The sequence below is a fragment of the Polypterus senegalus genome, chromosome 8, assembly GCF_016835505.1.
Source record: "Polypterus senegalus isolate Bchr_013 chromosome 8, ASM1683550v1, whole genome shotgun sequence".
Lineage (NCBI taxonomy): Eukaryota > Metazoa > Chordata > Cladistia > Polypteriformes > Polypteridae > Polypterus > Polypterus senegalus.
In genome coordinates, this window is record NC_053161.1 from 124,389,253 (window position 1) to 124,404,031 (window position 14,779).

At 37.3% G+C, this 14,779-nt stretch overlaps 1 protein-coding gene across 1 annotated transcript in view; it reads left to right on the forward strand.

The window, feature by feature from the left end:
- The window catches only part of otogl (otogelin-like), a 224,147-nt gene that overhangs the window by 76,096 nt on the left and 133,272 nt on the right, over positions 1–14,779 (forward strand). Inside the window, exons 19-20 of the mRNA XM_039762177.1 lie at positions 4,782–4,889; positions 7,297–7,435. Of these exons, the coding sequence (XP_039618111.1) occupies positions 4,782–4,889; positions 7,297–7,435 (247 nt within the window). The remainder of the gene's footprint in view (positions 1–4,781; positions 4,890–7,296; positions 7,436–14,779) is intronic.

Consider the following 14,779-nt stretch of genomic DNA (forward strand, 5'->3'; position numbering starts at 1 on the left):
TAGTCAGATATACAGTGGTGTGAAAAACTATTTGCCCCCTTCCTGATTTCTTATTCTTTTGCATGTTTGTCACACAAAATGTTTCTGATCATCAAACACATTTAACCATTAGTCAAATATAACACAAGTAAACACAAAATGCAGTTTTTAAATGATGGTTTTATTATTTAGGAGAAAAAAATCCAAACCTACATGGCCCTGTGTGAAAAAGTAATTGCCCCCTGAACCTAATAACTGGTTGGGCCACCCTTAGCAGCAATAACTGCAACCAAGCGTTTGCGATAACTTGCAATGAGTCTTTTACAGCGCTCTAGAGGAATTTTGGCCCACTCATCTTTGCAGAATTGTTGTAATTCAGCTTTATTTGAGGGTTTTTAAGGTCATGCCATAGCATCTCAATTGGATTCAGGTCAGGACTTTGACTAGGCCACTCCAAAGTCTTCATTTTGTTTTTCTTCAGCCATTCAGAGGTGGATTTGCTGGTGTGTTTTGGGTCATTGTCCTGTTGCAGCACCCAAGATCGCTTCAGCTTGAGTTGACGAACAGATGGTCGGACATTCTCCTTCAGGATTTTTGGTAGACAGTAGAATTCATGGTTCCATCTATCACAGCAAGCCTTCCAGGTCCTGAAGCAGCAAAACAACCCCAGACCATCACACTACCACCACCATATTTTACTGTTGGTATGATGTTCTTTTTCTGAAATGCTGTGTTCCTTTTACGCCAGATGTAATGGGACATTTGCCTTCCAAAAAGTTCAACTTTTGTCTCATCAGTCCACAAGGTATTTTCCCAAAAGTCTTGGCAATCATTGAGATGTTTCTTAGCAAAATTGAGACGAGCCCTAATGTTCTTTTGCTTAACAGTGGTTTGCGTCTTGGAAATCTGCCATGCAGGCTGTTTTTGCCCAGTCTCTTTCTTATGGTGGAGTCGTGAACACTGACCTTAATTGAGGCAAGTGAGGCCTGCAGTTCTTTAGACGTTGTCCTGGAGTCTTTTGTGACCTCTCGGATGAGTCGTCTCTGTGCTCTTGGGGTAATTTTGGTTGGTCGGCCGGCCACTCCTGGGAAGGTTCACCACTGTTCCATGTTTTTGCCATTTGTGGATAATGGCTCTCACTGTGGTTCACTGGAGTCCCAAAGCTTTAGAAATGGCTTTATAACCTTTACCAGACTGATAGATCTCAATTACTTCTGTTCTCATTTGTTCCTGAATTTCTTTGGATCTTGGCATGATGTCTAGCTTTTGAGGTGCTTTTGGTCTACTTCTCTGTGTCAGGCAGCTCCTATTTAAGTGATTTCTTGATTGAAACAGGTGTGGCAGTAATCAGGCCTGGGGGTGGCTACGGAAATTGAACTCAGGTGTGATACACCACAGTTAGGCTATTTTTTAACAAGGGGGCAATTACTTTTTCACACAGAGCCATGTAGGTTTGGATTGTTTTTCTCCCTAAATAATAAAAACCATCATTTAAAAACTGCATTTTGTGTTTACTTGTGTTATATTTGACTAATGGTTAAATGTGTTTGATGATCAGAAACATTTTGTGTGACAAACATGCAAAAGAATAAGAAATCAGGAAGGGGGCAAATAGTTTTTCACACCACTGTACGCACAGATATATAGTAACTTGTATAACAGTGTAAATTTGCTTTCCCCTCAAAATAACTCAACACACATCCATTAATGTCTAAACCACTGGTAACAAATGTGAGTACACCCCTAAGTGAAAAATGTCCAAATTGTGCCCAATTAGCCATTTTCCCTCCCCAGTGTCATGTGACTCATTAGTGTTACAAGGTCTCAGGTGTGAATAGAGAGCAGGTGTGTTAAATTTGGTGTTACCGCTCTCACATTCTCTCATACTGGTCACTGGAAGTTCAACATTGCACCACATGGCAAAGAACTCTCTGAGGATCTGAAAAAAAGAATTGTTGCTCTACATAAAGATGGCCTAGGCAATAAGAAGATTGCCAACACCCTGAAAATGAGCTGCAGCACAGTGGCCAAGACCATACAGCGGTTTAACAGGACAAGTTTCGCTCAGAACAGGCCTTGCCATGGTCGACCAAAGAAGTTGAGTGCACATGCTCAGCATCATATCCAGAGGTTGTCTTTTGAAAACAGACGTATGAGTGCTGCCAGCATTACTTCAGAGGTTGAAGGGATGGGGGGGTCAGTCTGTCAGTGCTCAGACCATACGCCACACACTGCATCAATTAGGTCTGCATGGCTGTCGTCCCAGAAGTAAGCCTCTTCTAAAGATGATACACAAGAAAGCCCGCAAACAGTTTGCTGAAGACAATTGGGGCTCCATGAGTGCTGCTGGCACTGGGGAGCTACAGTTCATTGAGGGAACCATGAATGCCAACATGTACTGTGACATACTGAAGCAGAAACTGGGCAGCAGGGGAGTATTCCAACATGAAAATGATCCCAAAGACACCTCCAAGATGACCACTGCCTTGTTAAAGAAACTGAGGGTAAAGGTGCAGGAGCACCTGTGGGGCATCCTCAAAGGTGGAGGAGCGCAAGGTTTCTAACATCCAGCAGCTCCGTGATGTCGTCATGGTGGAGTGGAAGAGGATTCCAGTGGCAACCTGGGAAGCTCTAATGAACTCCATGCCCAAGAGAGTTAAGGCAGTGCTGGAAAATAATGGTGGCCACACAAAATATTGACACTTTGGGCACAATTTGGACATTTTTCACTTAGAGTTGAGCTCACTTTTGTTGCCAGTGGTTTACATATTAATGGCTGTGTATTGAGTTATTTTGAGGGGACAGCAAATTTACACTGTTATACAAGCTGTGCACTGATTACTTTACATTGTATCAAAGTGTCATATCTGCAGTGTTGTCCCATGAAAAGATATAATAAAATATTTACAAAAATGTGAGGGGTGTACTCACTTTTGTGAGATACCGTATATATATATATATATATATATATATATATATATATATATATATATATATATATATATATATATATATATACTGCTCAAAAACATCAAAAACAGCTTTGAAAACATCAGATCTCAGTGAGAGGACTGAATTCAAAGACACCCCAAAAATCTAATTGAAAAAATGATGCTGCAAATCTAAATCCAAATCCAAAACTGACGACAGATGGTGTCCTGGGGGATCTCCTCCCAGATCTGGACCAGGGCATCACTGAGCTCCTGGCCAGTCTGAGGTGCAACCTGGCGGCATCGGATGGACCGAAACATAATGTCCCAGAGGTGTTGGATTTAGGTCAGGCGAGCGTGGGGGCCAGTCAATAGTATCAATTCCTACATCCTCCAGGAACTGCCTGCATACTCTCGCCACATGAGGCCAGGCATTGTCGTGCACCAGGAGGAACTCAGGACCCACTGCACCAGCATAGGGTCTGACAATGGGTCCAAGGATTTCATCCCGATACATAATGGCAGTCAAGGTGCCATTGTCTAGCCTGTAGAGGTCTGTGTGTCCCTGTATGAATATGCCTCCCCAGGCCATCAATGACTCACCACTAAACCAGTCATGCTGAAAGATGTTACTGCAGCATAACGTTCTCCACGGCTTCTCCAGACCTTTTAACGTCTGTCACATGTGCTCAGGGTTTAACCTGCTCTCATCTGTGAAAAACACAGGGCACCAGTGGTGGACCTGCCAATTCTGGTATTCTGTGGCAAATGCCAATCAAGCTCTATGGTTCCGGGCATTGAGCACAGGGCCCACTAGAGGAACAGTACTGTCCAGCTCTCCTAGAGTAACTGGCTGTCTCCTGGAATCTCCTTCATGCCCTTGAGACTGTGCTGGGAGACACAACAAACCTTCTGGCAATGGCACGAATTGATGTGCCATCCTGGAGAAGTTGGACTACCTGTGCAACCTCTGTAAAGTCCAGGTATCGCCTCATGCTACCAGTAGTGACACTGACCGTAGCCAAATGCAAAACTAGTGAAAAAACAGCCAGAAAAGGTGAAGAGGGAAAAATGTCAGTGGCCTCCACCTGTTAAACCATTCCTGTTTTGGGGGTTGTCTCATTGTTGCCCCTCTAGTGCATCTGTTGTTAATTTCATTAACACCACAGCAGCTGAAACTGATTAACAAACCCCTCTGCTACTTAACTGACCAGATCAATATCCTAAATGTTTCATTGACTTGATGCTATACTCTGATTAAAAAGTGTTTCTTTAATTTTTTTGAGCAAGATGATAAACATATGTTATACTAAGTTTGCACAAGGCTTGCAATGAAAAAACATAAAAAACACACTTCAGTCAAATGGTGAAAGCATGAAAATTTAGAATTACTAAATAATAGTACAGCTGTTTACATATACTGGGAATGCAAGACCAAGCTTGTAAGTTTTTGTCCTTACTCAACCAGATCACACTGTCCAGGATACAATGCTTTATACTTTTGACCAACACTGACTCAATATACACCAATAGACACTAACCTTTTTCTAACAAATGTTTCTGTGTATTCTATTTTCAGAAGACATATTATCCTTCCAGAACAGCAGTGTAGGGAGCACAGATTAATGACTTATTATCCTGTACTTTTATCCACAAAGAGAGTCCCACCACAGTGTCACTGTCCTTTGTCCAAGACACACACAATGAGGACCATCAGCTACAGTGTGATGGTCCTGGTTACAATACTTTAGGCTAGAATATGCAAAGTCTTGCACAGCTCCCTGTCAAATTGTAAAGTACGTACAATAATCCAAGTCACTACATTCTCCAGATGCTTAAAATAATCTGTCTTCTGTATTGCTTTCTTTGAAGGTTGGTGAGACACAAACAAGAATGCTACTTCCCTGAAAATTGTCCTTGTGCTTGGATGGGACAGGATTACTTGCCTGGAGAGGTGGTATCCACTGCTTGCTACAAATGGTATGTTATTCAAAGTGGCTAATCTGTCTGTGCAAGGTAATAATATGTATATTAGAAAGGAGTCATTAATTTGAAATTGTAATGTTAATGTTTGCTGTAAAAGGTATTTAATGATGCCATGTTTATATTATGAGCTTTGTGCATTAGCTTAGAAGGTATGCTATTAGTTTCAGAAAGTTTTGAGAAAAAGAAGTGATCCATCATGAACTCTTCTATCCAACCATTTTAAAATTTCCCATTGGTCTGAACTGTTTTAATAAAAAATAAGGCAGCCTTCCTACACAGCATTCTTCCAAAACTAACTTTTATAACTAGCCATTGATACTTGGGGGCAACGATATCAATATCACAGGTTGCTTTATAATATTCATACTCAACTGACTCTTAAATTAATTTAAGGAACATTAAACAAACACATTTAGCTAAAGTGCATTATAGGAAGCAGAAGTACTGTATTGTAATGATTACAGTGTGAGAGAAATAAATTAAAAAAAGTTAAATTCTGGTCGTAACTCTAATTGACCTTGTGTGACTTCCTCTTTGTCCTGTTCTTAGCATTACATACCCCCCAACGCCTCTACCGCCTCAACTGGCTGCCTTTCTGCCTTGCTAGTTAGCCTATTGTTTTATATAACCTCATACTGCAAGATCAGTTAGCACTGCCATGTGCAGCAACTGACACCCTCCTCTTTGGGTCAGAGATATTTCTGAAAAGACACATAGTCTGTTTGATGTCCCCTGCAGTGTGCATACATTGGAGAACTTATTCCCTAATGTGGTGAAAGACTGGTCATGACTTACATCCAGTGCATCATATCAGTCACTATATACCTCCTTCAGTTCCCTATAGAGCAAATAGGCCCACAGAGGATTTGGTCAATATTGCCATGCATGTAGTTCTCTCAGCTTAAGAACAAGGATGGTTATGTTATCATGGAATTTATTGATTACAGCCTTGCATTTGATAGAGTAGTACCATTAAAACGGACAGACCGAATCCTTACTTTTGGTATGCCATCCACCATCTGTAATTGGGTTCTAGACTTTTTAACAGGCACACCTCAGGTAGTCAAAATTGGGAATCATTATCCTAACATATGGGATTTTAATACAACAACCTATCAGGGCTGTTTTCTAAGCCTCCTGCTTTATACCTGTGTTCATAAGTTATCATGGTGATACTACAGTCAGAGTGATAACTGGGAGAAATGAGACTTCCTACAGGAGTGAACAGTAATGTGATTACAGGAAAACATTTTCTAATTGTTAGTAAAGCAAGGGGGATGATTATGGGTGGAAAAGGAAGGAGAAGCATTCATCAAAGTACATTGGTGAGGCAGGGGTGGAGAGAGTTAAAACGTTTTAAATTTCTCATTGTTTACATCAGTGAGTGAGTGACTATTTACTGTGCATATGATAATACATTCTCATCTCATCTATAAATTATATTTGAATATAGCATGGATTATGTGTAATATATTTCTTGGTTTTTGACATATTCATCCTCATCATAATTTGTATCTGTTCAAGTTATTTAAACTGCTATTTCCTAATGATTATGCTAGTAGGTCTGACTCTGAAGGAGCTGCAGCTAATTATTCAGTGTTGTTTGCCACCCTGTCTACTCCAATAGTTGTTCATTTTAATTATTACAATGCAATTAAGGGAGCAAACTCTACAGAAATATGTGAACTAATAGAAAAATTACAAAAGAGAGTTAAGAACTTAAAACTTTGGCAAAAATATCAGTATTTCTAAATTTTGTTTGAATGTAAATCTCACACAATTCTTTTTTTAATTGCAAAATAAGAGAAGAAAAAAAGATGAGCTAATAAAACAATGAGATCAATTTGAAGAAACATAACTGATGATTGGAAAATTCTTTGAAACAAAATCCTCCGATCACAGCAAGTCCTCAGGACTGGGATTGGAACCTACTATCTTAATGTATATGAAAGTGTAAATGTCACCTTTAAACATTTGAGACATTTGTATTGTCTATCTCTGAACCTCCCCAGACCCCAAGTTTAGTTTCATCTTGGGACCTTCTAATCGTGGATACCATCAATATGAACAACAAGATGGCAAATATGAGATATCTGAGTCCACATATTAGAAAGTTTAATTTATTTGCCTACGATAACCAACTTGCTCTATCCAGGTGTTTCTGGTATTAAATTATTTTATTGGGCAGCTAACCTGTGACCATTGATTCAATTTCTGATACACCATTCCACAAAGCTTGAGTTTGACGGACTACCCTAAAACTTCATGTAACAGTAAGGAGCTTGTCATCTTTATTACATTTAAGTATTACTTAGATTAGCTGAGTTCCAAGAAAGTTGTTTATTCCTACCATGTATTGGGAAATTGTTAAATTAATTTTTATCCTGTTTCATTTTTACAGTGTTTGTCAGCGAGGATTTTTTAACTGTACTCATTATCCCTGTCCAGCGGTTTGTACGGTATACAGTGACCGTCATTATCACACCTTTGATGGCTTGGAATATGACTATGTCAGTGACTGCCAGGTTTACCTAATAAAGGTACAGTTAAATGGGTTACAGCTTAAACAGTTCCATTCTGAAAAGTTTTATTTTTTAACCTTTTTAAATATCAATTTTCTCCCCATATTTGAATATAGCAATTAAAGATATAAAAATTGTTAAATGACACTTCAATAAATATTCTATAAATGCTTAAATTGCTAACATTTTAAAATAGTGACTGTGCTATGTGATAAAGTGTTCTTCTATGAAGATTCACTACACTACTTTTTTTTTCTATACTAGTGATCATTAATCAAATTATAATAAATTGATTCTTTGTGAATAACCTTTTATTATGTCACAACTGTTTTTTATATTAATTATCTTGAACAATTTAAACACGTACTTGAAACACCAGTATATGTGGTGCAGTTTGTAACACTGGAATCTTGCAATGTCTGGGTTTTAAGATAGACTAAGGCTGCCATGCCTTTTGCATAGAGTAGTTTAGTTTATAGGCAGGTTTCTTTCAGTGTCCTCACTGCCTCTGTAGATTCAGTCATGAATTCAAATGTACTGAAGATGTCAAATTGCCCTGTTGTGAATACATGCCATGTCATGAATTGGCTCTTCTTCTAATTTTTTTGTTAAAGTAAAACATTTGTTTGTGTTAGCTTCAATGGCAAACTATGTTTTGTATGTCAGAGAATATGTGGGGGAGCATAGATTGATTTTTAAAAGTCATTTTGTGAAGTTAAAAAAATGAATGTCTTTATCTTTGTTATTACTTGTAATGCTGTTTTGATTTTTGCGCCTGTCCCATTTTGTGGTGTGGTTGCTAAAACACAGCTGGGAGTTGCCAAGGACATGTACCTGGAAGTCACACCAAACCTTGTCATCAACGCAGTGGTTTCAAAGCTGGTCTCTTAGGAGTCTTCACTGTCCAAGCTTGTTGGATTCTAGTATTATAGTGTTCGTTAAAGAAGTCTCCTTTGTATTTTTTATGATTACAATATTGTGAAGACTATGAGTTGTCAAGCTCCTTAGTTAGGTTCCAGAACTTTTTCCTCATGGTCACAACCTCTTTGAGGTTCAACCTCTTCTTGTTCATTTTCTGGTTCTTTAATTTCTGTCTGTTTGTATTGTTTGCTGGCAGAACAGCGTTTAAGCATTGACTCTTTGATAATCAGAGAGAAAGCAGGGATTAAATTAGTGGAATTGAAGTTAATTTTATTCATATACTACTCAAAGCGCTCAGCAATTGCAGGTTAAGAGCCTTGCTCAAGGGCCCAACAGAACAGAGTCCCTATTGGCATTTACAGGATTTGAACCAGCAACCATCTGATTGCCAGTGCAGATCCCTAGCCTCAGAGCCACCACTCCTTCATCAAGTACTTATGATTTAGATAAATCTTAGTGTCAGAAGTATTGATTTTGTCTGGTTAGATCTTGAGATGCTTTTTCAAGTTTAAGTAATTGTTTTTGATAATTTTTCTTGTTTTAAACTTAATAATACATGTAGAACCTTTTTTTACAGTCCTATGACATACCATGGCCTTCTTACACTCACTAATCTTTGAACTAGTGGTTTTAAGAGCGGCATTCAAGCTGTTGATATAGTGATGCTTCAAACTGCTAGTGTTGCTGTGTATTCAAAATGGCTTTCCTTGTATATCTTAATTATCAATTACTCATTGTTTAATGTAACACATTTCAGAGAGATTACTATGACTAAGTAGTTTACAGTATAAATAATAATATAATTCTAATAAACTTGATAACAGAATACAATAGTGAGCACAAGTTAGAGAGGATCACAGCTATCTGTCAGGTTGATCAATGATAATTCCACAATAACAGGTAACCTATGAAGTTAGAAATTATAGCATTTTAAGTTAGCACAGTAGGAAAATAATTTTATATTTGATAGTGAAGCCAGTGTACTCCAAAAACTACTGAGGAGACATTTTCAAAGCAAGCACTATACTGAAAACTATATTGGATGTTGCTATAATGAGAACTGCTGTACAAAACAGCTATGATTTGTTTCTTTGCATTGGTTGGTTCTTGGTACTCAAATGTTGAACTCCTCCAGCTATTGATTTCTCTCTAACATGTAGCTTTGAAAGCCTCAGAATAAAAGTTGTTACACTGAATGAGCTCATTGTGTTTGCCTTTTATCAGCAGAGTATATTTTGTCAGGTCATTTCACTGTGGATTGTAGTTCTGTTAAATCCCTTTTAAGCATTATCAAGTGCCAAAAATGGCACCACAATTGTGTTATATAGCCATGCTATTAAAAATATACTACTTGGAAATGTTTCTTTAGATTAGTGCGGATTCCTGTCCTGCCTACAGATAATCCTAAATGTTTATTATAGAAGAGTTCCAAATCATAAATAATGATTAAAACTATGTAGCAATTAAATATATTTTGTTTTATGTTTTCTCAGATTTTTATTTAATTATGGATACCAGTAACATTATAATACAAGTCTGTTCTGTAGTCAGAGTAACATTTTTGTATTTCACTTTATTATTTTAAAATGAATTGCACAATGCCCATTTGCCTCTCAGTAGTTAAAAAGCTGGTCCTCTTTATTGTGCTTAGTTATTAAAAAGCAGTAGAACTGTTCAATATAAATGGATATTGACATCTTGGTAAATCCCGAAACCCTTTTTAGAAAGTATTTCTGGCTGGTTTAAATTAGACAAGTTTATGTTATGTACAAATAATATTTATATGTTATCATTATATATTTATTTTTATAACATGTCAACAGCAAAGAGCAAAACTGGCATCTACAGATGGTAATAAATAGTAATATATTTCAAAGCCCCTTACCTTGTTAATTCATTGCATTAAAAAACCTTATGTATATACAGTTAGGTTCATAAATATTTGGACAGAGACAACTTTTTTCTAATTTTGGGTCTGTACATTACCACAATGAATTTTAAATTAAATAACTCAGATGCAGTTGAAGTGCAGACTTTCAGCTTTAATTCAGTGGGTTGAGCAAAACGATTGCATAAAAATGTGAGGCAACTAAAGCATTTTTTAACAGAATCCCTTTATTTCAGGGGCACAAAAGTAATTGGACAATTGACTCAAAGGCTATTTCATGGGCAGGTGTGGGCAAGTCCGTCGGTATGTCATTATCAGTTAAGCAGATAAAAGGTCTGGAGTTGATTTGAGGTGTGGTGCTTGCATGTGGAAGATTTTGCTGTGAACAGACAACATGTGGTCAAAGGAACTCTCCATGCAGGTGAAAGAAGCCATCCTTAAGCTGCAAAAACAGAAAAAACCCATCTGAGAAATTGCTACAATATTACGAGTGGCAAAATCCACAGTTTGGTAACATCCTGAGAAAGAAAGCAAGCACTGGTGAACTCAGCAATACAAGAAGACCTGGACGTCCACAGAAGACAACAGTGGTGGATGATCGCAGAATCATTTCCATGGTGAAGAGAAACCCCTTCACAACAGCCAACCAAGTGAACAACACTCTCCAGAGGGTAGGCATATCGATATCAAAGTCTTTCATAAAGAGAAGACTGCATGAAAGTAAATACAGAGGGTGCACTGCAAGGTGCAAGCCACTCATAAGCCTCAAGAATAGAAAGGCTAGATTGGACTTTGCTAAAGAACATCTAAAAAAGCCAGCACAGTTCTGGAAAAACATTCTTTGGACAGATGAAACCAAGATCAACCTCTACCAGAATGATGGCAAGAAAAAAGTATGGAGAAGGCGTGGAACAGCTCATTATCCAAAGCATACCACATCATCTGTAAAACACAGTAGAGGCAGTGTGATGGCTTGGGCGTGCATGGCTGCCAGTGGCACTGGGACACTAGTGTTTATTGATGATGTGACACAGGACAGAAGCAGCCGAATGAATTCTGAGGTGTTCAGAGACATACTGTCTGCTCAAATCCAGCTAAATGCAGTCAAATTGATTGGGCGGCGTTTCATGATACAGATGAACAATGACCCAAAACATACAGCCAAAGCAACTCAGGAGTTTAGTAAAGCAAAGAAGTGGAAAATTCTTGAACGGCGAAGTCAGTCACCTGATCCTAACCCAATTTAGCATGCATTTCACTTGTTGAAGACTAAACTTTGGACAGAAAGGCCCACAAACAAACAGCAACTGAAAGCCTCTGCAGTAAAGGCCTGGCAGAGCATTAAAAAGGAGGAAACCCAGCATCTGGTGATGTCCATGAGTTCAAGACTTCAGGCTGTCATTGCCAGCAAAGGGTTTTCAACCAAGTATTAGAAATTAACATTTTATTTCCAGTTATTTAATTTGTCCAATTACTTTTGAGCCCCTGAAATAAAGGGATTGTGTTAAAAAATGCTTTAGTTGCCTCACATTTTTATGCAATCTTTTGTTCAACCCACTGAATTAAAGCTGAAAGTCTGCACTTCAACTGCATCTGAGTTGTTTCATTTAAAATTCTTATGGTAATGTACAGAACCAAAATGAGAAAAAAGTTGTCTCTGTCCAAATAAGGCAATAAAATCTTAATTTAAAATAGATCCACAACTGTGTTTCTACACAGGCAATTTCCTAATAATTACCTTTATTAAAGAAAATAAACCCTGTTCAGTTAAAGAAGAAGGAAACAACAGTTATGTGATTGAAAAAGTGATAAAATGGCTAAAGTTTATTACAAAGAGATTGCATTTCCCCTTTGGATAAATAAAGCACTATCTATATATCGATCTATCCACCTGTCTTATCAATTATGTAGTGGCATTCATATCTATCTATCTATCTATCTATCTATCTATCTATCTATCTATCTATCTATCTATCTATCTATCTATCTATCTATCTATCTATCTATCTATCTATCTATCTATCTAAAAAATTATATCAACAATAACAAGGGAAAATTCAGAAACCCTTGATGACAACTTATCCTCCCCCTCCCCAACACATACACTTATTATGCTGAAATATTTTAGGAGATAATAAAAACAAAATCACCTTTCAGACAATATGTTGCTTTTTGTTTCAGCAACTTGTCACACTATCCAGTAACTCAAAGTTTTTTGAGGATGCTATTTTATATATTATAGAATACCTTAGCCATAAGGCCTTTTATAAGGTAGTGATAGCCGCACACACCAGTAACATTTTGGCATACAACATTAGCATTTGTAAGTTATGATAAACTGAATGTTCTTCTGTGGTCATGCAGATATAAAGTATGTGAGTCCTAGAGGATAAGGATGCTTAATGTGGGGCAAAATTACAATGAAAATGTAACTCTAGCTAATTCTGTACATTGTGGTAGGTGTCATACAAAATATGAATCATATTTTAAAATTTAATTGTTTTATTCAAGTAAAGTTTGCAGCTTAGTGTCTGTGTGACAATGAAATATCAACTGTTGAGTTCTGAAAAAAAATTGCTATTGATTGTCACTAAAGAAACTTGAAGTGGATGCATTGTTCTACATTTCTGAAATCAAAAAACAATGTTTACTTTACAGTATATTGCCATTTTCTATAATAAGCACCATCTCAGGGTATGATGTCTGACCAGTACAGAGTAGTAAAGCTACATTCACATGCTAATGGAGTTTTTGGAGTGCTGGACTGTGATTTTTCACTTACCCTCTTCAGGTCTTTCCTGAAATTGAGAAATGTGAGGTTTCTGTCTTTACATTGTCTACAAAAAAGGTAAATAAAGATAAAGTATATTTTTTCATGAAAATAAAGAGCAAACTGAAAATATTAAAGGTGTATTGCTTCTCTCCAAATGCAATTTGAACACAAAGATGACATTTCTGCCTGACCAGGTTATGTTTTCTATTTTATACAGTTGACTGATGTGAAAGGTCAGCGACATGTCGCAACTCAGAGTATACAAGCAGCATTGTTTTATCTGAATTGTCTGACTCAGAGTTCTGACTTTGTAAGCATTCATATTTTTTTTCTTAGAAACTCAGGTTTCCTGTCTGTCCAATAATACGTGACCACATAAGTAATACACTTGTTTAAATAAAAAATATTTTCTATAATGACAGCACAGTGTTTAAAGTCCAGTGAGTTAGTTCTTGACCATGCTGCCATAAAAATGGAGAATAGGTAATAATATCCTTGTTGTACAGAACATTCCTCTAAGGCGACTTTCTGTTCTGTACTACAATATTTTTTACTATAACTTTCGGGACTTTTCAAGCACTGTTGAGAGATCAGTTGTGGGTAAATGTTAAAGGGGTACTGCTCAGACCAGGAATTTAAAAGGAAATCAGTCAGTTAAACAAAGCAAGCGTATTTTACAAAAGGATATGGTTATAGAAAAATGAAACTAATACCAGGTTAACACCCACATAGTCACATATGGGCCACATTGTGCAAGCTAGAGATTAATAAAATGTTGACAAGCTGCTTAAACTCAATAGCATTAACTCAAAAACTGCATTTTCCATCCATCCCTATCCAGTTCCCAAGACCAATAAACAATTAGTGCATAGCATATTTTTTAGAGGGCACTAATGCTGTGTTCTATTTTTACTCTAGTTTTATTCAAACTAGACAGCTAAGTGAAGCAATATGACAGTGCATGCAGTATTTCCAGACTGAAGATCTGGGAAAAAATAAATAAATGATGATTAGAAAAGTAAACCCTGGAAAGAAAATATAGGAACACTAACTAAATCTCAGAATGTCACAAGGCCAATGGTGTTATCCTGTAAAAACGGGGGAACTATGTAAAATGTGTTCAACAATATGGATTTGAATATCAGACAAACAGAATTACTGATACCCAGCACTGCCCAGAGTGTGAGCAGCAACTGAATTTTGCAAAGAAACATAACCTATGATGTTCACCTGCACAAATGGGGAACCTGTGCAAACTTTGGTGTTGACAGGTTCAACAGTGTGAATTTGCATATTGGTAAAATACACACACAAACACACATTCAGCTTTATACCGTACATTAGATGATACTGTATGTTCAGACCCAAAAAGAAGAAAGACTTTGGTGGCCTAATGGACTCATTGCTGCCCAAAACTCAGTTTATAGAAAAGGACTTAAAGGCAAGTAAGATAATAAGGTTATACAGTACAAATAGGGCATGCAGTACAAGTCAAGGGACACCATATAATAATAATTTTTTGCATTTATATAGCACTTTTCTCACTACTCAAAGTGCTCAGCAATTGCAGGTTAAGGGCCTTGCTCAAGGGCCCAATAAAGCAGATCCCCCTTTGGCATTTGTTGGATTTGAACCGGCAACCTTCCGATTGCCAGTGCAGATCCCTAGCCTAACAGCCACCACTCTGCCATATAAAGAATATGCAATGACTTATTTTTCAATTTAGTACTGTGTATAGTTTTGATGACCATTTTTAAAGGACAATAGAACACTAGAGAAA